Source organism: Haliotis rufescens, unplaced genomic scaffold (genome assembly GCF_023055435.1).
Source record: "Haliotis rufescens isolate VD_foot unplaced genomic scaffold, xgHalRufe1.0.p SCAF_3, whole genome shotgun sequence".
NCBI classification, from domain to species: domain Eukaryota; kingdom Metazoa; phylum Mollusca; class Gastropoda; order Lepetellida; family Haliotidae; genus Haliotis; species Haliotis rufescens.
In genome coordinates, this window is record NW_025964001.1 from 57,384,233 (window position 1) to 57,409,495 (window position 25,263).

The window sequence follows — 25,263 nt, forward strand, 5'->3', positions numbered from 1 at the left end:
GCGTGTACAGACACTATGGGGAATCCACTATGGTGTATATACCATAGGGTAAACACTCCCTGTATGTACTGATGCATATATATGCATAGTATGATTTTTTCAGTTAATAAGAAAAAAATTATAAACACGGTGCTCATATCGGACATGGTCAAGTCAAAGTGCACCTAATTTTTATGTTGTATTACTGAAAGGAAGAAAGCAGTATTAAATGGCTTAAGTGTTGAGACTGGTTATTCTCTGGTTTTGACGTTTCATATTTTAACAGAATTGAACGTCATTTTGAGTTGTGGCTTTAGCCGGTGAAATGTCGAAACAATAATTGTTGTACATGAAAACCTCTCAACAAGAAGAGCAGCCTCATAAAATACATGTTTACTAGTCCCGGAAGAATTGGTCTTCAGCAAGAGGCGACTATGCTTGTCGCAAGAGGCGACTAACGAGATCGGGTGGTCAGGCTTGCTGACTTGGTTGATGCATGTCATCGTATCCCAATTGCGTAGATCGATGCTCTCTCTCTCTCTCTCTCTCTCTCTCTCTCTCTCTCTCTCTCTCTCTCTCTCTCTCTCTCTCTCTCTCTCTCTCTCTCTCACACACACACACACACACACACACCACCCCCAGTGCATTAACGCGACGTTAAACCTCATATCACCTCACCTCACTTTTATTCACGTGATTTAAAGCTACTTTAATGCCCAAATGACAGCTCCAGTGAGATTGATAGAAGAACAGTATTGCAAGTATTTAGGAAGGTTTACAGATGCCATTGCGGGGATCATCGATCCAAAGTTTCAATCCATGGGTTTTGTGGTCGTGTCAATAGTCAGAGGGCAAGTGATAACACTTCTAAAAGGATGTAAAGGTTATGTTGTGAGAGAAAAGGGCGAGGCACTATTAAGGCAAATGTTTATGCAGAATCTGAAACTTATGGTAATTCGCGTGTTTGCAAAAACACGATGTCGAAAAAGGAAATGGATTGAAAGTTAAATGAAGCGTCTTAAAATAACCGGTCTAAAATCAACGCTCACCGACTCCATTCTCTATTGATGCAAATGTGTGTTATCAAAATAATTATAATATAAAAGTATGGTAAAATAGAACTATTTATGAAATATATAGAAATATTTATAAAGTTATTTTATATCCATGCCACACATGTCCGCATTTCTTTTTAAAAAGGGGGTAGGGGAGGCGGACCACTTGTGCCACTTATTAAAATTTCTTTTTTAACAACCAAATCGACGTGTTATCATGGTAGAAAATGCGCATACAAAATGTCATCAGATGTGAAAAGGGGTATAGGGGGAGAGGGGACACTGGTACGTAACATCTAAATTAACAATTTTCTTCAAATTATAGTTTAAATTTTCTCCCTTTGTGGATCAGACATATTCCAAATTTATTCTTTTTTTTACTATGGTTTCCAGTTCATGAGAAGGCCTATTTTGAAAGTTGGAGTCGTAATAAAAAAGCAATATAAAGCGGCCGACGTAAGTCTAGCACATTATTGACGCAAAGCATTGTGGGTATTGCTAAGGTAAACCATCATGGCGTCGTCCGGCATAAACGAAGCACCTTGCTGTTTACATTTCGTAATGCGGAATAATTGCTGATAATAGTAAGGCAATGTACCAAGCACGTTTGTTTTTGTGAAATTTTATGTCATGGATACATGACGTGAACAGCTTTCGCAAATGACTGTCATTAATCGCAATTGATGAAAAAAAGTCTATTTGCAAAGTTTTGCAAAGTCAACCACTCCGAAATAGTTGTTTTTCCAACATGATTATTTGGACACACTCCGATTAACGGTAAATTTGACTGTGTATGTTGCAGTAGATAAACGATGCTGCAGTCATGCATGTGATTTTCCGATACTGTAATGAATGATTCAAGATATCAGGGATTATATACCTGTGTTTATGAAGAAGTTAGCCTATTTCCGTAGTTTTGATTGCCATTTTCTCGTGCACCCAAGGCTGTAATCAATGGTAAACGGTTTGACTGATCATGACTTTGTCAAACATGCAGTACTATATTTCTCGGGGAGTTGTATATTATGTTCTCATAGTGTTGCATAGAATTTTCTTTGTTTTATCATTAGAACTTTTTGAAAATCAATACAGAATTACAGTATTGAACATTGGTAGTTGTAATGTGCAACGCATCATCTGTTGTATATTTGTGATGTTAGTTTGTTTGTTGTTTAACACTGCACTCAGCAATATTCCAGCTATATGACGGCGGTCTGGAAATAATCGAGTCTTAACCAGACAATCCAGTGATTGAAATCATGAGCATTGATCCACACATTTGGGAGCGATGACATGCATCAACCAAGTCAGCGAGCCTGACCACCCGATTCCGTTAGTCGCCTCTTACCACAAGCATAGTCACCTTTTACGGCAAGCAAGGGTTGCTGAAGACCTATTCTACCCTGGATCTTCACGGGTCCTATATTTGTAATGAGTCAATAAGTTGGTGAATTGTAATGCCTCAAATATTTGATATGTTCTCTGTTCCCAGGACTGCCACAATCAAAAGAACAAAATGTCGGAAGGACGTGGAGATTCTCGAGCTAGTCTCATCAGCCAGCTTTCGGAATCTACAGTTTTGAATCAGGATTTAGGTGACATTGGTTTATTGGAGAATGAATTGTTATCTAGACCGACTCTTCCACGTACCAAAGTTGCCAGATTTGATCTTGGCTCACCAAAATTTCCTCAAGAAAATCGAACTACTCTACAGTCTGGCATCAGACTTGGAACAAAAGCAATGCCAAACATGGCAGCAGAACTAAGAGAGAGGCTCATTGATAAACCAGAAAACTCTGCCGTCCTCATCAATGCAAGGTATCAGTCACTGGGACCAACATCTACAAATGGCCATGTAAGTAATTTAAAGTCAGACTAGTTTTGTATCACCAGGGGGGGCATGGGGGTCCCAGTCGTCGCTGTGGAGAGTTGCGTCCCTTGGGCACATCAGAAACCTATGATTGTGGGTTCAAATCCCGGTTCACTGTATGTTTCTAGGTTTGTCAGCACCATACCCGTGCTCTTGGGTTTCACCGAAGTGGTAAACATCTGAGACCTGCATCACTTCGGGCTTTCCTCCCACATTAAGCTGACATGCCGCGATATAACTGTAATATTGTTAAAAGCGGCGTTAAACCCAACTCACTTGTATCACCAGGATCAAAGGATGAGCCTAAAGCTTTAGAATGTCCATCACCAAAATCATGATAATAGGATTCCAATTTGTTCAAGTTGTTAAAATAAAAATAATTATTTTGGGAGCACCTTTAGAATACAGCACCATAACTTCTCAAGAGAATAATCTCTGCTGTGGGTCACATGTCACTAAGACAAGCAACCATTTTATGTGAGCATCCGCCAGACGTGAACTTGCGGCCTTCGGATTGTTAGCTTAAAGACTGAGCTATGCCTACACTGTTAAACTTAATGTAAATTTACCTAGTCATGCCTGAGACGTTACGGAACTAGATTAAAGGGTAGAATAAGTAACGGACACTTACAAAGATTACGGATAGGCATGATGTCTTGTGACTTTAGTCTACAAACGCTTATGAGTGATCCCGATGCCATTTGGCACACTCGTCCCATTCCGTAATCTACAGATAACAAGTGGTGAGGAATGAGCCAATATTCCGTGAACTTAAAATGGCTCCAGGCATTGGGTGTCAGACACCGAATTCACGGTAATGCAAGAATGACATGGTATTTAATAAATCGTTGGGTGATTTGGGTGGGGTGGGGGGTGGCCCGGGTAGTAAATTTGTTCTCGTCCCAGCCCTACTATCTATTATTATCATTTCTTTTGTTCGTCAATGTTACAGCCGCAGATTCCTCGTCCTCCTTCTGGTAAACGTGAGCAGCACCCAATGCCAGCTTTCAGAACCACCATGTTCAGGAAGGACTATGACCGTCGAAAGCAGCAGCTGAAACAAACGGCTGGGATTGAACTCTCCTCACCACCTGTACTGAAGAAAATGTAATATTAACATGTTCACTGTCACTGTGGGGGGCACAGGTGGCCCAGTTGTCTAAGGCGCCGCGATTCGCTGTGCAGAGTTGCGTCCCTTGGGCATGCAAGAAACCTATGATTGTGGGTTCGAATCCCGGTTCGCCCCGATTATGTTTCTAGGTTTGTCAGCACCATACCCGTACTCGTGGGTTTCACCGAAGTGGTAAACGTCTGAGACCTGCATCACTTCGGGCTTTCCTCCCACATTAAGCTGACACGCCGTGATGTAACTGGAATACTGTTAAAAGCAGCGTTAAATCCAACTCACTCACTCACTGTCACTGTGTGGAGCTGGAATATTGCCGATTAGTGCATAAAAGAACATTCACTCACTTACTCAGTGGTTTATATGAAACAATTTGTGGAGATTATCTGAGATACGATGAATTATGATTGTTCAGTCCAGTCTCCCTGAAAGAGCTATATACAGCTCAAAAGAAGTTAAGGAAGTCCTGTCATTTTACTATACTCAGTTAATCTGTCAAAGCATGGCCGATTAATTGTACACAGTAATATGAAAGAATCAGGTGTATTTAAAGGATGGATGGATGGATGGATGGATGGATGGATGGATCTGTAGTTGTGCTTTATTCCATGTATACAGTTATCAATACTGGAACGAGGAAGCCATATTGAAAGGTGAAGGTCAGATTGGTGTTTTCTATGGCCTATGGTATTTTGAATATTCTGACCTTCTACTGATGTGAACCATGTCACCGTGTGAACCATGAGTGACTTTTGACCACCCACTCAATATGAAGGATGTGTAGACTTTTAAGCCAATCAGATCCCATCTTATTAAAATGGGGTCAGGTAGCCTTGTGGTTAAAGCGTTCGCTCGTCACGCCGAAGACCCGGGTTCGATTCCCGACATGGGTACAATGTGTGAAGCCCATTTCTGGTGTCCCACCCTCGATATTGCTGTAATATTGCTCACTTATTAAAATGGTTTGGTTTCATTTATTGAGGTTACCATGGTTACAGCAAAGAAAGCTCCCGGTACTTGGAAGTAAGACAGTTTGTCCTGTGAAACAGAACTATCATTTTGTATGAACTGTTGGGTTGGCATTTTTGAAGTTGGTAAGTAACAGTAAAGACAAGATATTTTGTGGATGACAACTTCTGTTATGATGCGACGTTTCAGTGAAGATCCTTATACTGTTTGTCAAGCAAGAGTGTATATGGATCTATACAGAAATGTCGCATGATAACAGAACAAGCATGATATACTCATATCCCCTGTCCGGTCGTGTGCAAGTCAAGAAATATTGTACAAGATCGTTTCGGAAATGAACACTACTGCCATTTTTAGTCTAAGTCAAAGTCGTTGCTATGGAAACTCGAAAACATAAATTTAAAAAAAATCCCAAACTTTCAAAAGGCACTAGTTTACCACTAGACCTATCTATGTGCCAAGTTTGGTGAATTAATGTACGTTTTTCAAGATCTGCTTTGGAAAGGAGCACTACCATAATTTTCAGTCTAATTCAAAGTCATTGCCATTGTAACTCGAAAAATAATTTTGTTAAAATCCAAAACTATCAAAAGGCACTGTCCATAATAAAGATGTAAAAAAGAAGTTTGCATCCATAAGATATATTGTCTTTACTATCATTTCGTAAGGGAAGTTTTTGTATATTATGGGGTAGGTTGACCCAGGTGTGGGTCACAATCAGAACATGACTGGCACAACATTCACCTCGACTAACTCTGTTTCCAGTATCCAGAAGGCTGGTCCAATAAAAAGGGAGATTGATCTCGTTCCTGACGACAAACCAACTCCGGACATACTAATGGAGGATCAAGTCAGTTTGGTTGGAACAGAGAGTGGTAGGTTGTCATGAATGAAACTTCTTAATTCCTGACAAAGAAGCCAATAATAGAATTAATTTTTTTTTGAACATATTAAAACATGTTAAACTCATTCCTACATCCTAATAAACATGAAAAGAGATGCTAATAGGATTTATTGTGTTTTCTTAGACATATTAAACACAAATTCCTATTTCACAATAAAGGAAGCTGTACATAGAATTTATGCCTCTTCTATAACATGTTAAACACATGTTCTACATTTTTAAAGTATACAGTATTTCAAGTTTTGCATCTGTTTTCAGTGTACATACTAACAGCACCTTCTACCTAAATATAAATGCAATCTTTTGTAGGGGGTATAGGTGACCTTTATACTAAGATGCCTTGAGTTGATGTGCAGAGTTAAGTCCCTTGAGTAAGCAGGGATCTGATGATCTTTTGCGTCTTTATTGGTAAAATGAACACCAAAAGTATCAAGACTGTGATAAGGCCATGATAAATTACCGTACTCGACGTAATAAGCACCCATGGTGCTCTCAAAATTAGAAATGGGGGCTCTTATTAGAATATTATTTTGGTGAAAAAACAGAGTTGAAATTTCGTGGTTTATGCTGACAGCCTGAATGTTTATATACTACAGATATATTTTTCCAGAATTTAATTGCCCATAATTAAGGCTGCATATAACACACGAGTGCGTATTATACGCGAATAAATAAGTCTTGCGTACATTGATCGAAGGGGTGCTAATTGGGATTGTTCACTAGCAAATATATTAGCAAATATCGCCGCGGGCGCTTATTAGAGCAGGGCGCTTATTACGTCGAATACGGTAATTGCTTTATTATCATCCACTTTTTTTTACAAAAGTGGGGAGGGAGGTTTTCTATTTTTTTTGTTTTATTTTCTATTAAAGTCGTCAAGTTGAAGACTGGACACCTTGGTATGAAAAATAGATGACTGAAATAACAAAGATAATAAATAAACATTGATTTCAAAGGTAGCAGTCAGATGTATCTGAGTCAAACTTATTTTTGTTTTCCCAACTTGTACTCGTCGTTTATGAATTTATCCTCAAATGACGTTAACTTGTCAAGTTCCCCACAAGCGAACTTGTTGAAGATTTCCCTAACTCATAGACTCTGGCAAAGGACAGGCATACCTGACTTTAATGGATTGCACACCCTCTCTTATTTTTAAAATAGTGAGCTCCATCTTTACAGCCAACAAGCAGACGATAGAGTTGGTTGTAGACCAGTTTACGGTATGTTGTAAACATGAAATGGCCGATTGACAGCTGATGTTGTTACAATGCTCTAAACATTTCACTTGGGCAAATAAAATTAATTTGTTGGGGTGTTTAGTCTTGAGCTAGGGTGATCATCTAGCAATTAAATTATTATGGCCAAATGGTATTAGCAATTTCTGTGGCTTCTGCTTGCAGTGACCATCAGTACCGCGGACAAACACACCCGGCAGGACTCGATACCAATATCTGCCTCCGTAACAAGTATTGAAATACCGAGTGTGGATAAAGATGACATGGAGGGCATTGAAGACGATGCTGCTGGTAGGAAATACCCTGACGAGATTCCAATCATAGCTAAAAGGGAGAGAACTCTGGAGATAAGAACTCCCCCACTCTCTCTAGACAAGATGGCACCGAAGGAGGATGGTCCCAAGAGGGCGCCCAGCGGCCGAGCTCTAAGTGCCAAACAGTCTGTTTCATCAGCTCGAAGTCTTTCCAGACCCGACCCCAACATTGTGTTGACATATCTCAGGAAGAATAAGTACGATGACTCAGGTGAGACAGGTTATTATTTTACGCCACAGTCAGCAATATTCCAGCTGTCGCAACAATCTCATTAAAATCAGATCTAGGTTCTCGCTGCCGCTAAACAAAGATCTGAGGACATCCTTCACGGGTCATGTCAGAACGACCTTTTGCGAACTTTGGCCGACTAGTGAAATGACTAACAAGAAGTCGACATCAGCCATAGAAAGCAGCTTTCTTGAGCTTCACGGCACTCGTTTCAACCTGGTTACTTCCATTTCAGACTACGCTTGAAAATATGTTGACACAGTTCTTGATTGAGATTTTGAAAACTGAACAAACGAACATTCCGGAACATTCCGGAATGTCTAATATATGGTTGAGATTGTAAGGCAGTGCTTCCCACGTACTGTGCAACGCCTCCTTCGTTCAAATGTTTATCCCGCGGAAGCGAGAGATAGACGATATTTTTGGAATCAGTCGTACGGGCCGTAACTGTCGTTTGGAATACCCCAGGTTAACGTTTTCGAGGTTGCATGATTAGAAAACACATTCCGACTGTCACTTTCACGATCTGGTAGGCGAAGCTTTGATTGGTTGGATGAAAGGTCGTTTTGACGTGACCCGTAATGGGATGTCTCGGATCTTTGTTTAGCGATAGCGGGAACTAAGATCTGATTTTAATGAGATTGGCTGTCGCAACAGCCAGTAACTTTTATATAATAGAGTCTGGACCAGACAAACTTGTCACTGAAAGCAAGAGCAACAGTTAACACTATTGGGGTGTGATGGCATGTTGTTAGCTGAGGTGAGTGGGTAAGGTTTACACCGCTTTTAGCAATATTCCAGCAATATCACGGCGTGGGGGACACCAGAAATGGGCTTCACACATTGTACCTATATTGGGAATGGAACCTGAGTCTTTGGTGTGACGAGCGAATGCTTTAACCACTAGGTTGCCCCATCACCCTCCGCTGAAGTCACAGAGCTTTGACTGTCTGATATACTGGGGACCTTGTCTCTTCCAGAAGTTCCATATGGATACTCAGTTTTAGATATGTATTACTGATGACTACATCATTCAGTGGTGAGGTGAGGTGAGGTGAGGTGAGGTGAGGTTAAATGGGGTTTAAGGTCATGTCCAAGATTATTGCACTTATATATGTGTGTGTGGCTGCTTGTACTAGTCTGGACTGATGACGGTTTTTAGTGCTAGCCCACTGAGATACCATGTGGCAGTTTAACATGAATATCCCCACTCAGACACAGTATACTGACTCCGAGTCAACCAGTCCTTATTTTAGCCCCTAAATACAGAACGCCAGGCAGGGTAACAACAAGCACCATCTTTTAACGTCTTTGGGTATGACGCGGCCAGAGATCGAACCCCGGACCTTCCTTTGGGCAGACGCTATACCACTAGACCACTCATCCGATGGATGTTCATGATGCTTTATATGAGTGTCTTGATGAGATGGTCATAAATCAGTAGGTAGTAATAGTAATAACTGGCTAAAATCCACGTGTATTGGTTGATTCTTGAATTGAGCAGATTTTAAAGATGGCAGATATGGAAATGTTTTCGTTCCCAAAGTGAGTGAGTGAGTGAGTTGGGTTTAACGCCGCTTATAACAGTATTCAAGTTATATTGCGGCGTGTCAGCTTAATGTGGGAGAAAAGCCCGAAGTGATGCAGGTCTCAGACGTTTACCACTTCGGTGAAACCCACGAGCATGGGTATGGTGCTGACAAACCTAGAAACATAATCAGGGTGAACCGGGATACAAACCCACAATCATAGGTTTCTGACGTGCCCAAGGGACGCAACTCTGCACAGCAAATCGCGGCGCCTTAGACGACTGGACCACCCGTCCCCCCATATCTTTAGTGAATCATACTGCACATTAAGCTTTCATTTGTTGATTTGGGGCAGAGGGATAGCCTAGTGGTTAGCGCCAAAGATCCGGGTTCGATTGTACATGGGTACAATGTGTGAAGCCCATTTCTGGTGTCCCCCTCCGTGATATTGCAGGAATATTGCTAAAAGCCGCGTAACTCACTCACTCACTCATTTCTTGAGTTGTGTGAAGGTACAGTAAACACTGGCTTCATTTAATAAAATGTCACAAAGTATTTTTGTTGAAAACAGATGATTATTTGCATGACTAAGTGTGCCCTTAAGCCCCAGGAACTTATTTTAACTGTGCCAGTAAGATTTTAACCTTGACGTTGGCACTTTAATACAAGGATTGCTCGTTCCATGAATGGTACGGCAAGGCAAATGGTATATCTTCTATTATGGATTTCTAGATAAAGATGTCAAGAAACAGAAGGCCAAAACGAAAAGAAAAAGAATATTATCGCGGATTGGTAATTTAATTATAGAAAACATTCAGTTTTGAGTTGATAACCTATCATTTTATTTTCAAAATGTTTGTTTGTTATCATGTTACTTATTTCATTTTTTTTAATTTGAAATAAAAGTTAAACCAGAAGTGTGAATAAGTATACTCATAATCATTTTATCATTTAACTTAAGCATTTATCCATGACATAAGCTTATGACATAAAAACATGTATGTCATACCCCAATGACATAAGTATGCAAATTAGATATGCAAATTAGATAACCGGAAGAGGGAGCGGTTTGATTTGAAACTATATATTATAAGTGAAGTTACACCAGAGATATAATCAGATTACACAGAATCGTTGTTGTTACCGTTATTAAAGTTTCAATTATTCTGCAAAAGTCTGTTCAAGTATTTTGTTTAAAATAATCCGAGGAACTTTTTTTCTCAGCGAATTGTTTATTTTGGTTTACATGGCTATGGAACACATGTATCACTACGCACGATCTATACGTAAGATTTCGACAAGTTGCTGATGTTAATGTTTAATGCAATTATTCCTTAATTTGGAAGCAAAAATGTGAAAATGATAAATAGAATTCATCACTCGTGTTTTTTAATATAGGAAATATCAACCTCGTCCCGTTAATCGGTATTTGCCTCGCCAAAGGCTCGGCAAATACCGATTAACTAAGACTCGGTTGATATTTCCCATATTAAAAAACACGAGTGATACATTCACTTGATACAAAAATTTTGATTCACTTGATACAAAATTTTTGTAATTTAACGTTTTAAAGAGAGCCCTAATATTTTTCTGTACCTTTCGTTTATGGTTCATGTTTTTTAACCAGCTTGTTAAGCTGTTGTTAGATGGTGCTTTAAGTTGTACAAAACTCATGTATTCTTTGATTGGCATTTTGATACCCATGAAGATCCGGGTTAGAATAGGTCTTCAGCAACCCATGCTTGCTGTAAAAGGCGGTTAAGTTTGTCGTAAGAGGCGACTATAGGGTCAGGTGGTCAGGCTCGCTGACTTGGTTGACGCATGTCATTGTATACAAATTGCGTGGATCGATGCTCATGACATTCATCACTGGATTGTCTGGTTCGGACTTGATTATTTATAGACCGCCGTCATATAGCTGGAATATTGCTGAGTGTGGCGTTAAACAACAAACAATGAACAATAAACAACAACAAACAATGATTGGCATTTAGAAGTTGTTAGAACTTGTACATGAAGACAAGAGATTGTTATGGATAACAAAACACCTTGTTATCTTTGTATTTCATCCTATCCTGGAAACATGATAACACTCATCTTTCCAAGGCAAGAGAGTTAACTGACTATATAAGTCCAGTTTCCACCCTTGCCGAACTAGGCTGGAATTACTGGGCTCAATCGTAGCGCTACCAGTGGCTATTACAGGTTATGTCCCTTCTAAGCTTCTCCTATGGACCAATCAGATTCCACCTCTCGTATCACTTGCTTTGGTTCACACAAAAGGGTGGCACCAAGTCAAAACGATCTGATCGATAATCAAGATCTATATTGTGATAAAACGGGTATTACATCTCGAAATGCATCAAATCATGTGAGCAGCTTGAGCAGCAAATCCTGCAATCGACCAAAATCTGCACGACAGTTTCCGAACCGGATTTCTATTTCGGTGTGCGAATTTGATTGGACTATGCACAGACTCGTTAGTCCAGCCAAAATGTGACTCCATAATACCAGCCTAGTTCAGCAAGGGTGGAAACTGGACTTTTATAGTCAGTTAACTCTCTTGCCTCGGAAGATGGATAACACTGCCTGTATATAATACCTGTAGGGGCAAGGATATTGGTGACATTCTTTTCATTATTCTCACTGAGCATTGTTTCCTCATGGGGTTCCTGCTGATGGGTTGGTCTCATTGTTCCATTGTGTTCATTGTTTGTGACGAGGCTCATTGCAGTGCATCTTCCTGAGGCAAGGGAGTTAACTGACTGTAAAAGTCCAGTTTCCACCCTTGCCGAACTAGGCTTGAATTTCTGGGCCCTATCGAAGCGCCATCAGTGGCTATTACGAGTTATGTCCCTGCTATCTCACTCCTTTTGACCAATCAGATTCCACCTCTCATATCACTTGCATTTGCTTCAAACAAAATGAAGGCACCCAGTCAAGATTGTCTGATTGATAATCAAAATCTGTATTATGATAAAACAGGTCTTACTTCGTGAAGTGCATCAAATCATGTGAGCACCTTGATTAAAAACATGAAAAGATTTACAAAATATGACGCCAAGATGGCGGTACACATGCTTTGCAAATCTTGCAATCGACCGAAATCTGCATGGCAGTTTACGAATCAGATGTTGATTTCGTTACACGATTTTAGTTGAACTATGTATGGACTCTTTAGTCCAGCCAAAATAAAACTCCATAATTCCAGCCTAGTTTGGTAAGGGTGGAAACTGGTCTTTTACAGTCAGTTAATTCCCTTGCCTTGGAATGATGATTGCAGTGTGTCATGAAAACTCATTTTTGCAAGTATTAGAGATTGTCCTATCCCTTGTTCATGAAGTCACAGGGGGCACGGGTGGCCCAGTCGTCTAAGGCGCCGCTATTCGCTGTGCAGAGTTCCGTCCCTTGGGCACACCAGAAACCTATGATTGTGGGTTCGAATCCCGGTTCGCCCCGATTATGTTTCTAGGTTTGTCAGCACCATACCCATGCTCGTGGGTTTCACCGAACTGGTAAACGTCTGAGACCTGCATCACTTCGGGCTTTCCTCCCACATTAAGCTGACACGCTGTGATATAACTGGAATACTGTTAAAAGCAGCGTAAAACCCAACTCACTCACTCACTCACTCATGAAGTCACAAGCAATGTAATAGGACATAGTTCCAACAATAAATACCCTGAACTGAAGTCCCAACTTGAGATGGGACCCACATTTTTCTACATTTTCTCAGGAAACAGACTAATGGTAATATACAGAATAATCTACTTGCAGCTCGGAATTAAAGATTATCTATGTCACATTAACTAAATTTGAAAGTTCCTTGCCAAGCAGATAATTTGCATTACTTTGTAGTTCGTCAGTTATTGTTATTATTCATCTGTTGATATTGATAAAAATAGAACGTTTTAATTTTGATTTTAAGATATAATTGTCAAGTATCAAAGTGAGAAAGTTGGATTAAAATTGAGATATTTTTGTGATTTGAACTGGTTTTTTTTCTTTTTTTAGTTCCTGAAAATGACAGTGTTGTTGACAAGCTCATCGAGCTGCGTGAGAACCTAAACTGGGAGACAGAGCTTCCTCGATACGGCCCGGAATGCAAGATAAAACTACTGGAAATGATGCAGAAGAAATCTAAAGATGATGTAAGTTGGAGACAATCACGATTCAGTGGGTGCTGAACCACGAATAACATTTCAAAATAACCAAAGACAATCAAGGACAACATTCTTGTCACACGATAAAAGCAAAGTTTCTCTGAGATTGAAGTAACTACCTGTGCGGTGGTCATCTAAATCTACCTGCCTTCTGAAAATATGTCTGTCCATGTGCAAACAAGCTCTGGTGACTGAAAATCAAGTGAGCTTATGTCGTGGCCTGCTTGTCTGACGTTGTGCATGGCATCTGTAAACATCTTCTCAGAAACTGCTGGACCAACGATGTTGAAACTTGGGATGCTTGATCCCACTCATGATGACCCTCGATTTTTTTCAAAAGTTTTGAATCTGATTTACAATATGGGCGCCACGGCAGTCATTTAAAAAAACCTTATGGCCATTACGCAGCCATTTTTTAAATTTATTTTGATATACCGTATTTGACATAATAAGCGTCCCGCTCTAATAAGCGCCCACGGCAATATTTTCTAATATATTGGCTAGTGAACAATCCCAATTAGCACCCCTTCCGATTGATCAATGTACACAAGACTTATTTATTTGTGTATAATACGTATGTTATATGCATTCATAATTATGGGAAATTAAATTCTGGAAGAAATATATCTGTTGTATATAAACATTTCAGGCTGTCAGCATAAACCACGAAATTTACGATCTTTCAACTCTGTTGTTTTTCACCAAAATAATATTCTAATAAGAGCCCCCTATTTCTAACTTTGAGAGCAACCTGGGCGCTTATTATGTCAAATATGGTATGTGTTGTTAGTCATGGGACTTCACATATCTGTTCCATTTTGCGCATTATTTTAAATTTTGAGTTTGCATGTTTACCACACTCTAATATGTTAAATTTTCATTTCACCTTAGGATTTTGACCATCCTCTAAATTCTCTCAAGATGCAATAATAAAATTTGTATCTCTGTTAACATAATATCCTCAGAAACCTGTGGACAATTGCACTGTACTTACTCCCAACAAAGATGACGTCTAAATTATTTCAACAGGTTTAAGACCGCCTCTGTGGTCTAGTGGTAGAGCATCCACCCGGAGAGCGTAATACCAAATGACATTAAAATAAGGTACTTGTTGTTGCCCTGCCTGGCACTCGGCATTAAGGGGCTAAAACAAGGACTGGTCGGCCCGGAGTCAGTATACTGTGTCTGAGTGGAGTATTCATGTTAAACTTCCACATGGTATCTCAGTGAGCTAGCACTATAAATCTTGACTAGTAGCCACACACACACACACACACACATGCATGCACATCACTATGTAATTGCAATAACCTTGGAGGCAATGTTAAACCCCATTTCACCTCACCTCAAAAGGTTTTTATCCAATATTTCAATATGGCCACTATACAGGTGAGCAAGTGTACCATGTCATGATTTTGTTCAGTTCTAATGTTGGTTAACAAAAAGACAAAGATATGAATATTGAATTGGTCACAGGTAATCATGAAAATGTTTCATTTAGTGTGATGTAAGTCAAGAACTGCTGTTTGATACCAAATCACTTTTGTATCACTCAAATATTATGACCTTTCTCAATGTTATTCCTGTGACACAGTTGTTGTGTGTGCTGTGTATGGATATGTGTCTAATGCAAGTATGTGTGTCACATAGGACAAGGTCATAAAAGAGGATGACGGTCAGTTTTTCTACTGTCTACCGAGGAACAGGCGACACCCACGAGCGCGGTACGACCCCTATGACCTACAGATTGTGTCGGCAGACGCAGCCAGGGCTGAGAGTATCTACTGGACAGTGTCGGCTTCATTCATTACCAGGGTAGGTGTAGATTGTGTCGGCAGACAGCCAGGGCTGAGAGTATCTACTGGACAGTGTCAGCTTCATTCATTACCAGGGTAGGTGTAGATTGTGTCGCCAGACAGTCAGGGCTGAGAGTATCTACTGGACAGTGTCGGCTTCATTCATTACCAGGGTAGGTGTAGATTGTGTCGCCAGACAGTCAGGGCTGAGAGTATCTACTGGACAGTGTCGGCTTCATTCATTACCAGGGTAGGTGTAGATTGTGTCGCCAGACAGTCAGGGCTGAGAGTATCTACTGGACAGAGTCGGCTTCATTCATTACCAGGGTAGGTGTAGATTGTGTCGGCAGACAGCCAGGGCTGAGAGTATCTACTGGACAGTGTCAGCTTCATTCATTACCAGGGTAAGTGTAGATTGTGTCGCCAGACAGTCAGGGCTGAGAGTATCTACTGGACAGTGTCGGCTTCATTCATTACCAGGGTAGGTGTAGATTGTGTCGGCAGACAGTCAGGGCTGAGAGTATCTACTGGACAGAGTCGGCTTCATTCATTACCAGGGTAGGTGTAGATTGTGTCGGCAGACAGTCAGGGCTGAGAGTATCTACTGGACAGTGTCGGCTTCATTCATTACCAGGGTAGGTGTAGATTGTGTCGGCAGACAGTCAGGGCTGAGAGTATCTACTGGACAGAGTCGGCTTCATTCATTACCAGGGTAGGTGTAGATTGTGTCGGCAGACAGTCAGGGCTGAGAGTATCTACTGGACAGAGTCGGCTTCATTCATTACCAGGGTAGGTGTAGATTGTGTCGGCAGACAGTCAGGGCTGAGAGTATCTACTGGACAGAGTCGGCTTCATTCATTACCAGGGTAGGTGTAGATTGTGTCGGCAGACAGTCAGGGCTGAGAGTATCTACTGGACAGTGTCGGCTTCATTCATTACCAGGGTAGGTGTAGATTGTGTCGGCAGACAGCCAGGGCTGAGAGTATCTACTGGACAGTGTCGGCTTCATTCATTACCAGGGTAGGTGTAGATTGTGTCGGCAGATGCAGACAGGGCTGAGAGTATCTTCTGAACAGTATCGGCCTTATTTATTACCAGGGTAGGTGTAGGGCTGAGAATATCTACTGGATCATTTTTAGCCTGAAATTGGAGATTTCTAGCCTTATAAGATTCCGGTTCCCGAAACTGAAACAGTTTCATCATGTAGTACATTGATTCATTAAGGAATGATATTATTTTTGTCAGACAATGAATTTATATTTCATAGAAATGTAATTGTTACTTTTGAGCCATTGAAAATACAAGCAACAAAAACCAGAAATGAATATTAATAAACTCGAGTATTTCAGTGTCTGCAGGGTGAGAATGGACAGGACTCTTCCTCCAACACAGACGCCCTGCTATGGCTGTGGGAGCGACGTCTCTTCTACATGATATTCAAACTACCGGTCTTTGTCAAGTTCAGGTGAGAAAAGGCTTGAAGTCAATGAGATACTGGAGAACTGCATATAGAAGCAGTATATGTATGATTGGGCAATACTTAGGGACTGATAATTAACTATGGGGGGAGGTGGTGAGATTGGTCTAAGGTTTGTATGACATTTTGTTGACCCCCTCCCCCCCACACTCTCATTTTACGTAATATTTTTTTTCTCTGCTCATGGGTTTCACCAAAGTGTAGATGTCACACATCTGCATCTTTTGCAGTTTCCACACACATTAAGCTGATGTAACTAAAATACTGTGCTAATAGGCATTACAGCTAATTCACAACCTGTGCAATGCTGGTAAGTGGATAGTTATTCCTATCAATCCTATAGATATTTGTAGAAGTTATATATTAAGTTTCTTCCTTTTTTTATATGCTGTCATTTTTGTAATTGGGAGTATCATATTGTATTAGCCTTTTTTAATGTGTTTTTTGTGTTGTTTCTTTGTGTTCTTATGTGTGATAAACTTCAGTAACATCTTTTTATTTAGAGGGCACGGGTGGCCCAGTCGCCTGAGGCGCCCATTTGCTGCGCATAGTTGCGTCCCTTGGGTACACCAGACACCTATGATCATGGGTTCGAATCCCGGTTCGCCCCAATTATGTTTCTAGGTTTGTCAGCACCATACCCGTGCTCGTGGGTTTCACCGAAGTGGTAAACGTCTGAGACCTGCATCACTTCGGGCTTTCCTCCTACATTAAGCTGACATGCTGGGATATAACTGCAATACTGTTAGCTGCATAAACCCATCTCACTCACTCACTCATCTTTTATTACAGGCAATGGAAAACATTCAAACAATGGAGAAGAAATATTCGCCATCAGAAAAACACTGGAAGCAGGTAATGAGACTTCTATATAAGAAATGTATTTTTACAAAGTTATTCCAAATTATATTGGTTAAAATGATTTAATTGATCTTTTACAGTCTAAATGTTTTACATGTTCATTACTGTACCAAGTAGAAAATAATCATTACAATGAAAGATTGCAAAATGGCAGGTATTCCTTGCTAATATGTTGATTATTTCGGTCATAAAATTCTTTATGAAAGAGGTTGAAATGAAACTATTAAAAACTTTATTCAATCTTATTACAGTCAAATTATTTGTTCTGATTCAGTATCTCAGTGAAGATTTGACAAATCCTCCATATTCCATAGGAGACCCACTCAAGTGATCCCTGAGTGTCTTGGGCTGCCCTTTCAAAATAAAAACTGCACAGTTTTTTTAGCCAATCAGGTGTCAGCTTTCTAAGCAATGCAGTTTCACTATATTTTTAAATTTTTAAACTTATCTTGTCACACACTATGCATTTCTCCTTCTTTCAATCTTGGTGTGGTAACGCCTTGAAACACATCCCAGCATCACCATGGTCACCAACTGAACAAATGGGGCACGCACTGTGGTCCGCATTCGTCACCACTCGCCCCTTTCCGTAACCTGCAAGAAGACTCTTCCCCCTATTGATGAATGTTATGTGCTAAAATACGACAAACCAATCAAAATGCGTGTATGAGAATCCCTCAGAATCCCTCAGAAATAATTTTTGATTTTACATGCATCTAAAAATATACCCAAGACACAGATAAATGTGTTCAATCATACTGTACAATTCCGCACGTCCAGATGTGCTTTAAATTGCATCTGAAATATATATAACATATGTGGAAATATATGTGACCCATTATGTAACAAGTTGACAATTGTTTTAGGTATGACGATTTGCGCTAAGATGGAACCCGGTCGCAAAAATGGCCACGAGAGAGGCACGAGTCGCTATTCGGCTTGTCCCGGAATAACACGAGTTGGTCACGAATGTGTAGTCCAGTGCATAGCAATCTTGGACAACCTGATAACCTGACATAACCTGCCACATTCTCTTTCTCATCGCCACCTTGTTAGGACGTGTTTAAGTTAGTAAAGAATTGATTTCTGTTTCTTCCTCTAACAAATACGTCACTTTTTAGGCAAAGTATGGGAGCTGACAAGAAAAAATGCTCTGCCTAAAAATAATGCATATGAACTTTTTATAATGTGATTGCCATGGTCTATGCAAAACTGCTCACCATTGCTCCCAGAGTTCTTATTATTGGAGTAAGCTTTTCAAAATTACATATGCAGGTGTCAGAAAACGCACCATCGACTGGCGTTCTAAATTAAGGGACGCAGAACATGGGCCATCATCGTCAAAAAAGCCAAAGCGTGTTGTTTAACCATCCCTTCACTGCAAGGTTGTACTCATGAAACAGTCTCCTGTGTCCCATCTTCCTGAGGCAAGGGAGTAACCGACTGTAAAAGTCAAGTTTCCACCCTTGCCGAACTAGGCTGGAATTTCCAGGCTCAATAGTATCGCCACCATTACGAGTTATGTCCCTTCAGGTCTTCTAAGGTCGCTATGCATGGGATTACAGTGCGTGACCCATTTGTTTAGGTGGTGACCGTGGTGATGCTGAGATGTGTTCGGGTGAAATGTTTTTTTAAGCTGGAAACTTTGTTCATGGGCATTTCCACACCACGATCGAAAGAAGAAAGAGAAATGCATAGTATGAGATAGCATAAGGATATAGATATACAATTTATTGTAAAATTTTATATTTTGTCAACATGGTCTAAATAAAAAGCGAAAAGCGCAAATGTTCTCCTTGAAGAGCACCATTTTTAGCTTAGATGCCATGGTGCTCAGAAAAATGACAGGACATTGAATATTATTTAATTCTCCACTCTCAACTTTCTGTTAAGGTTTATTTCAATCTCAATAAAATCAGACCTCAGTTCTCGCTACCGCTAAACAAAGATCTGAGGACATCCCATTAGGGGTCACGTCAGAACGACCTTTCATTCGACCAATCAGAGCATCGCTTACCAGATTATGAAAGTGACCGTCGGAATGTGATTTCTAATCATGCAACCTCGAAAACTTTAAATCCGAACGATAGTTACGGGTTTAACGATTGAATCCATACAATCTAGACCATCTATAAGGCGATTCCAGACTGTTCGTTTGTTCAGGTTTCAAATCTGTAATCGAGGATTTGTCAAAATATATTTCGAAGCGTAATCGCCAATTTGAAATTAGTGCCGTAAAGCACGAGAAAGCTGCCTTCTGATTGGTCGTTCCATTGGTCGGTCAAAGTTTGCGCAAGGTCAGTCTGATGTGACCCGTAATGGGATCTCCTCAGATCTTTGTTTAGCGGTAGCGAGAACTAAGATCTGATTTTAATGACATTGGGTTTATTTTTTAGAAACATAAATCACATGTGCTGATGCTTTGCTCTTTGGTTCTGGAATTTAGAAGTCTCCATGCTGATTGGCTGATTCAAATCATGTGACTTCCTGTAGTCATATCTTCACAGGGAGAATCAGTCCAAAAAAGTCGGATTTTAATTTAGTTTGTGTATTGTTTATTTAATCATCCTAGGAGCTGCCTCTACAAATCTCTGTTCGTGGCCAATGAAGTGCTCCAGGGGTGTCTGATCCACGTCCGGTGTCTGTGTCAGGCCGCCAAGGGGATCTCGGGGAAGGAACTGGACACCAGCAATGAGATCTCCTTGGTCAGCCTTGACCGCAGCAAGACCCTGATGCTCCAGGACTTCAAAGCATGTCAGAGAGACCAAGGGGTCAAGGCCTTGCAACAGCTCAGTGCTCTCAGGGACAAGGTCATAGAGATTGTCTGGGAGTCCTGTGCTGTGAGTTACCTCCCTTGATTTGTCCATCTGTGGACCTTTATTTTCACAAATGCTGAATCAGATTAATATGATTTATAATCCCAAACTGGTTCCATGATTTGAAAAAATATTTGAAACTACTAGATTTGTATCTGATTTTCTTTTGATATAATTTTGTTGTTTATGAATTCTAAATGAAATAGGGGCGGTTCGGGGAGCCTAGTGGTTAAAGTGTTCGCTGGTCACGCCAAAGACGGGTTGGATTTCCGACATGGGTACAATGTGTGAAGCCCATTTCTGGTATCCCCCGCCGTGATATTGCTGGAAGCGGCATAAAACCACACTCACTCACTCACTCACTCAACTCACTCAACTCACTCACTCACTCACTCACTCACTCACTCACTCACTCACTCACTCACTCACCACTCACTCACTCACCCACCACTCACTCACTCACTCACTCACTCACTCACTCACTCACTCACTGAAATAGATATTGAAAGAGCCTTGTATATTACACTCATTTCATGTGATGTGAGAGATTGACATTCGTTAGGAAACACTCACAAATGGAAACTTATAGATACCAGATTCCCAATGGAACCAGGCCATGTTGTGATTCATGTTAAAAAATAGATACTACAGTCCAGTATGTATTCATGGTTGATGCAGGACTGTAGTGTAGTTTAGAAACCTCCTTTGTAACCCCTGTTTTTCCACTGAGCCACTGGGGCAGGTGATGAAAAGTTGTTCAATTTTACATGTCATGAATCCAGTGGGTCCATGCTGCACATGTTTTTTCTCTTGCATGCTTTGATGGAATTCCTTTTATAATGCAACACTCTGTATTATTTCACTATAAGGTATCTCAATGTTTTCGTATTATCTATGTGATGAGTTGTTATATAAGTTGGACAAACCACTTCTACTCGCGATTACTTGAGATTGTAAACCCTGACATTCGGGAACATACTTTGAGGGGGGCTATGGTATGTTCCCTCCTTTATGTGATCCCTAGGAGAAGTGGTTTCTCATTTACATAAACCCATGCAGTTTTAATGATGATGTTCTACTGGATCGTCTGTAACAGACTGTAGCCGAGATGGAGGGGGTGACGCAGGGCATCAGAGGCGACAGTCACAAGAAAGTCACCATCATCGTGCCCAAAACTATTACTGAGGCTATGAAACATTCAAAGGGTGCAACAAAATTGGACAAAAAGGACGCAAAGAAAAGTGAGTGGCGGCAAACAAAATTCATCCTAAAAAATGATGCAGTGCAAATACTGACCAAACAATTCATTTCAGTTTGAGACACATTTGTTAGCCATTTCTGTGTGAAGTTGGGTAAATATGTGTACCAAGACGAGCAAGCCATGACGACTGGCATGTTTGGAGGGCGTGTCATTGAATGAAGGTGGATGTGGCTACTGTAAAGTGCGACTCACACGGGTCGACACGTCGTAACGACATGCCGATTTCCATACGTTGTACAACATGTTCGGTGATTGTAACGAATATCGACTAATCGATTTGCTACCACTCACAAGATTCAATCTGCTGATTGAGTGTCCATCTCATGATATCTCACGATAATTTGTTTCCATGGTATCAAAATGTCTGAAGCAGATGTGGCAGCAGTCATCTGCTGCGCGATATTGTGTGAAGAAGACAGCAATGCAGCGTTCCTTTTTCCTCTTTTGCAATAATCCTTGCTTGAGACATTCCACAGGCTTTCGTGACTCAGATAGTGAGCCACAAAACATTCGGTTTCCTCTCTCGAAAAGTGTAGGTGTGGTTTCTTCGCAGCAGACGAAGCCATGTTTCCCGCTTGTGTGTAAACAAATATCACGTGACATCAAAACACAATTTGATTGGCCGTGCCATATCCAACTTGCCGATTAGCTAGAACAGACTCTATGCACTCGCGTCACAATCGATGCGGGTTAGAGCGGCCAATTTGTCCCTTTTGTCGAATTCAATTATTCACTCAGACGATACGACTCGGTCGAATTTGGCATATCGATTGGACAGGCCGACCCGTGTAAGTCCGCCTTATGTTTGAACATAGGAAAATTATGATGCTAGAAATACTGTGCATACTGTTCCAAATTCAATTTAGGGACTGACCCCACCTAACATTTTTTAACAGTCCCCAAAATCCATAACATTTTTATGTCGTTTATCGTGCTATTTAGACCCGTTAATCCGACAGTCTCGCACTCCGACTCCAACACACCTAATTTGCAACGAATTACCGAAATCACTCATTAATCAGTCTCGTTAATCCGACACAGTGATCAGCGTACTCCGTGGTCATCTGCCTGCGAGTACACAGCCTGTGTTTTGATGCGAGACGAGTCGGCTGGTAGCTGCATATAACAACAGCTGCAGAGATAAACTTGCTTAACAATAAACAATTAATGTTTTAAATGAAGTAAACAGGATTTATCACATGTTTAGATTACCTCAATCTCATTAAAATCAGATACAAGTTCTTGCTATCGCCGAGGGCATCCCATCACAGCTAGGTCACGTCAGAACACCGAAGACTCGGATTCGATTCCCAACATGGGTACATTGTGTGAAGCCTATTTCTGGTGTTCCCCCGTTGTGATAAAGCTGGAATATTGCTAAAAGCGTCATAAAACCATACTCACTCGAACACTCACATCCATGTAGCGCTTCTTCTGGAGATAGTAGTCTGGGTGTAACAGTTGTGTTGTGTTATACAGAAGATAAACCTTTGTATGCTGAGATTGCTGAGTGGAGGAAGATCCTTGCACGCTTGTCCTGCTTCCTGCGATCTGTCGACTACCTTCTGATGGACGTGCTGCGCCACCTGGTGATGACAGCAGTGCAGCAGCTGCTGGAGCACTTCATCGCATCCTACAACATCGGCGATGACGACGAACAGGTACGCAGACATAGCGTTGTATTTATTTCATTTCATGATATGTTATTAAACAAATGACAAGCGTGACACTTTTTTTTCAGGAATCCCCATAGTAATCCCCTGTCGTCGTTTGTCAATTTAAAGGTGATCAATCAGAATTCTGACATTCTACTCATTTTCACTAGAAATTAGTGTTTTATGTAACATTTATTAAAGAATACATTTAAGGTAAGAATCGATACTGTTTACTTTGTGTGCAATTGTGATCGATACTTGTATCGAGAAGTAAAAAATCACGATCCACCGATGCATCGGTGTGTAGTCCCACTACTACTGAACACCCACGTACCCACTTTAACATGTGCCGATTTTCTTTTGAGATCATTCAAAGTAGTCGAACAATTTTCATACAAATATTACAAAGTGTTTTGTAGACTTTTCCAGTGGGCCAAAGACCGCCTCCGTGGTCTAATCGAAGGGCGTCCGCCCGGAGAGCGGAAGGTCCGGGGTTCGATCTCCAGCCGCGTCATACCAAAAGACGTTAAAAGATGGTACTTGATGTACCCTGTCTGGCGCTCGGCATTAAGGGGCTAAAACAAGGACTGCTCGGCTCAGAGTCAGTATACTGTGTCTGAGTGGGGTATTCATGTTAAAATGCGGCATGGTATCTCAGTGGGCTAGCACTATAAATCGGCATCAGTCCGGACTAGTACAAGCAGCCACACACACACATACACGTGCATGCACGTCGCTATATAAGTGCAATAATCTTGGACACAACGTTAAACCCCATTTCACCACACCTCACCCCCTTGAGCTAACAATGAACTGACACAATGACCTTCACCTCCAGTCGTCCAAATGGCCCCTTATACTACCTTAATTGACCTTCCAAGAAGTAAGACTAGTTTTTTCAGGGGTATGATAAATTACAGTTCTTTATGTGTCTTTTCACCCAGAATGTGGATATGTCTCCTCCAAGTCTAAAGGTTTGAGAGTTTGAATCTTGCACATTTTATCCTAGAATATAAAACGACAGCTGTCCCACAATGCTTATTTCTGACCTGTCTTAGATCTGTCACATTAACAAACTTCTCCTCTTTCCTACTTCTGTATTCCTAGGAAATGTTTATAGAAATATTAAGTGTTTCAACAAGACATGTTTAACAAATGTGTACGTACTGCTGAACAAACTTACATACATGTGATACTTCCCGATCTGTCCGGGAGGCTCACGGATGGGCAACCCTCACCCGCCGATGTTTGATGCAGATGGGTCTATGTCTTATAATCAACTGGTAATTAAATCCACATCGTGACCGATTTAACAATGTAAACTGTAAAGAAAACTCCGAAAGGCCATACAGGTGCCTGAAGGGTTGAACTTGAAGTGAATAATCAGCAGAGTACTTGTCACATCCTGTTCTTAGTGTGTTTATTCCTGCATAAATTAATACAAATGTAGATATATATGACCGGCCCAGTTTTACATGACTTTATTGGTTATCAGATTTATCAGAAACTATGTTAAAACGTCAATATACCTCAAAGTGTCGGGGGCGGTCGGGTAGCCTAGTGGTTAAAATGTTCGCTCGTCACGCCGAAGACCCAGGTTCGATTCCCGACATGGGTACAATGTGTGAAGCCCATATCTGGTGTCCCCCGCTGTGATATTGCTGGAATATTGCTAAAAGCAGCGTTAAACCATACTCACTCACTCACTAAAAGTGTCGGAGTCACAGTTTAGTAAGTCTCCTGTTAATTTGCCATTTAGCTGATACTGTGACTCGTCTGCACAGAAATCAACACATCAAACTTTGTCATATATCGCGAGAACGTATCATGTGATTATTTTACGCAAATTGTGTGGCTAATAGTTTGCCTGCGTCCCAGATCGGCAATATAATTTGTATACAAAAGAATTAGTTAACCAATGAGATTAATGCACGTAAAAGTCAGAGAGGTCAACAACGACAAGGAATCACATTTCATTCATAAATTGTAGTAAAACGTATTAGCGCTCCCAAATATGGCATACA

General features: G+C 40.8%; 1 protein-coding gene across 2 annotated transcripts in view; it reads left to right on the forward strand.

The window, feature by feature from the left end:
• Nucleotides 1-1,526: 1,526 nt before the first annotated feature.
• Nucleotides 1,527-25,263, forward strand: part of LOC124115408 (dynein axonemal heavy chain 6-like) — a 135,847-nt gene continuing 112,110 nt past the window's right edge. The window contains exons 1-13 of one of the 2 annotated variants that reach the window (XM_048403119.1): nucleotides 1,527-1,618; nucleotides 2,527-2,889; nucleotides 3,857-4,011; nucleotides 5,765-5,874; nucleotides 7,304-7,663; nucleotides 9,943-10,002; nucleotides 13,225-13,361; nucleotides 15,024-15,188; nucleotides 16,519-16,634; nucleotides 17,439-17,501; nucleotides 20,080-20,347; nucleotides 21,420-21,564; nucleotides 23,064-23,245. In XM_048403119.1, coding sequence (XP_048259076.1) covers nucleotides 2,551-2,889; nucleotides 3,857-4,011; nucleotides 5,765-5,874; nucleotides 7,304-7,663; nucleotides 9,943-10,002; nucleotides 13,225-13,361; nucleotides 15,024-15,188; nucleotides 16,519-16,634; nucleotides 17,439-17,501; nucleotides 20,080-20,347; nucleotides 21,420-21,564; nucleotides 23,064-23,245 — 2,100 coding nt within the window. In that variant the 5' untranslated portion in view covers nucleotides 1,527-1,618; nucleotides 2,527-2,550. The remainder of the gene's footprint in view (nucleotides 1,619-2,526; nucleotides 2,890-3,856; nucleotides 4,012-5,764; nucleotides 5,875-7,303; nucleotides 7,664-9,942; nucleotides 10,003-13,224; nucleotides 13,362-15,023; nucleotides 15,189-16,518; nucleotides 16,635-17,438; nucleotides 17,502-20,079; nucleotides 20,348-21,419; nucleotides 21,565-23,063; nucleotides 23,246-25,263) is intronic. The other variant, XM_048403120.1, reaches the window with a different exon arrangement.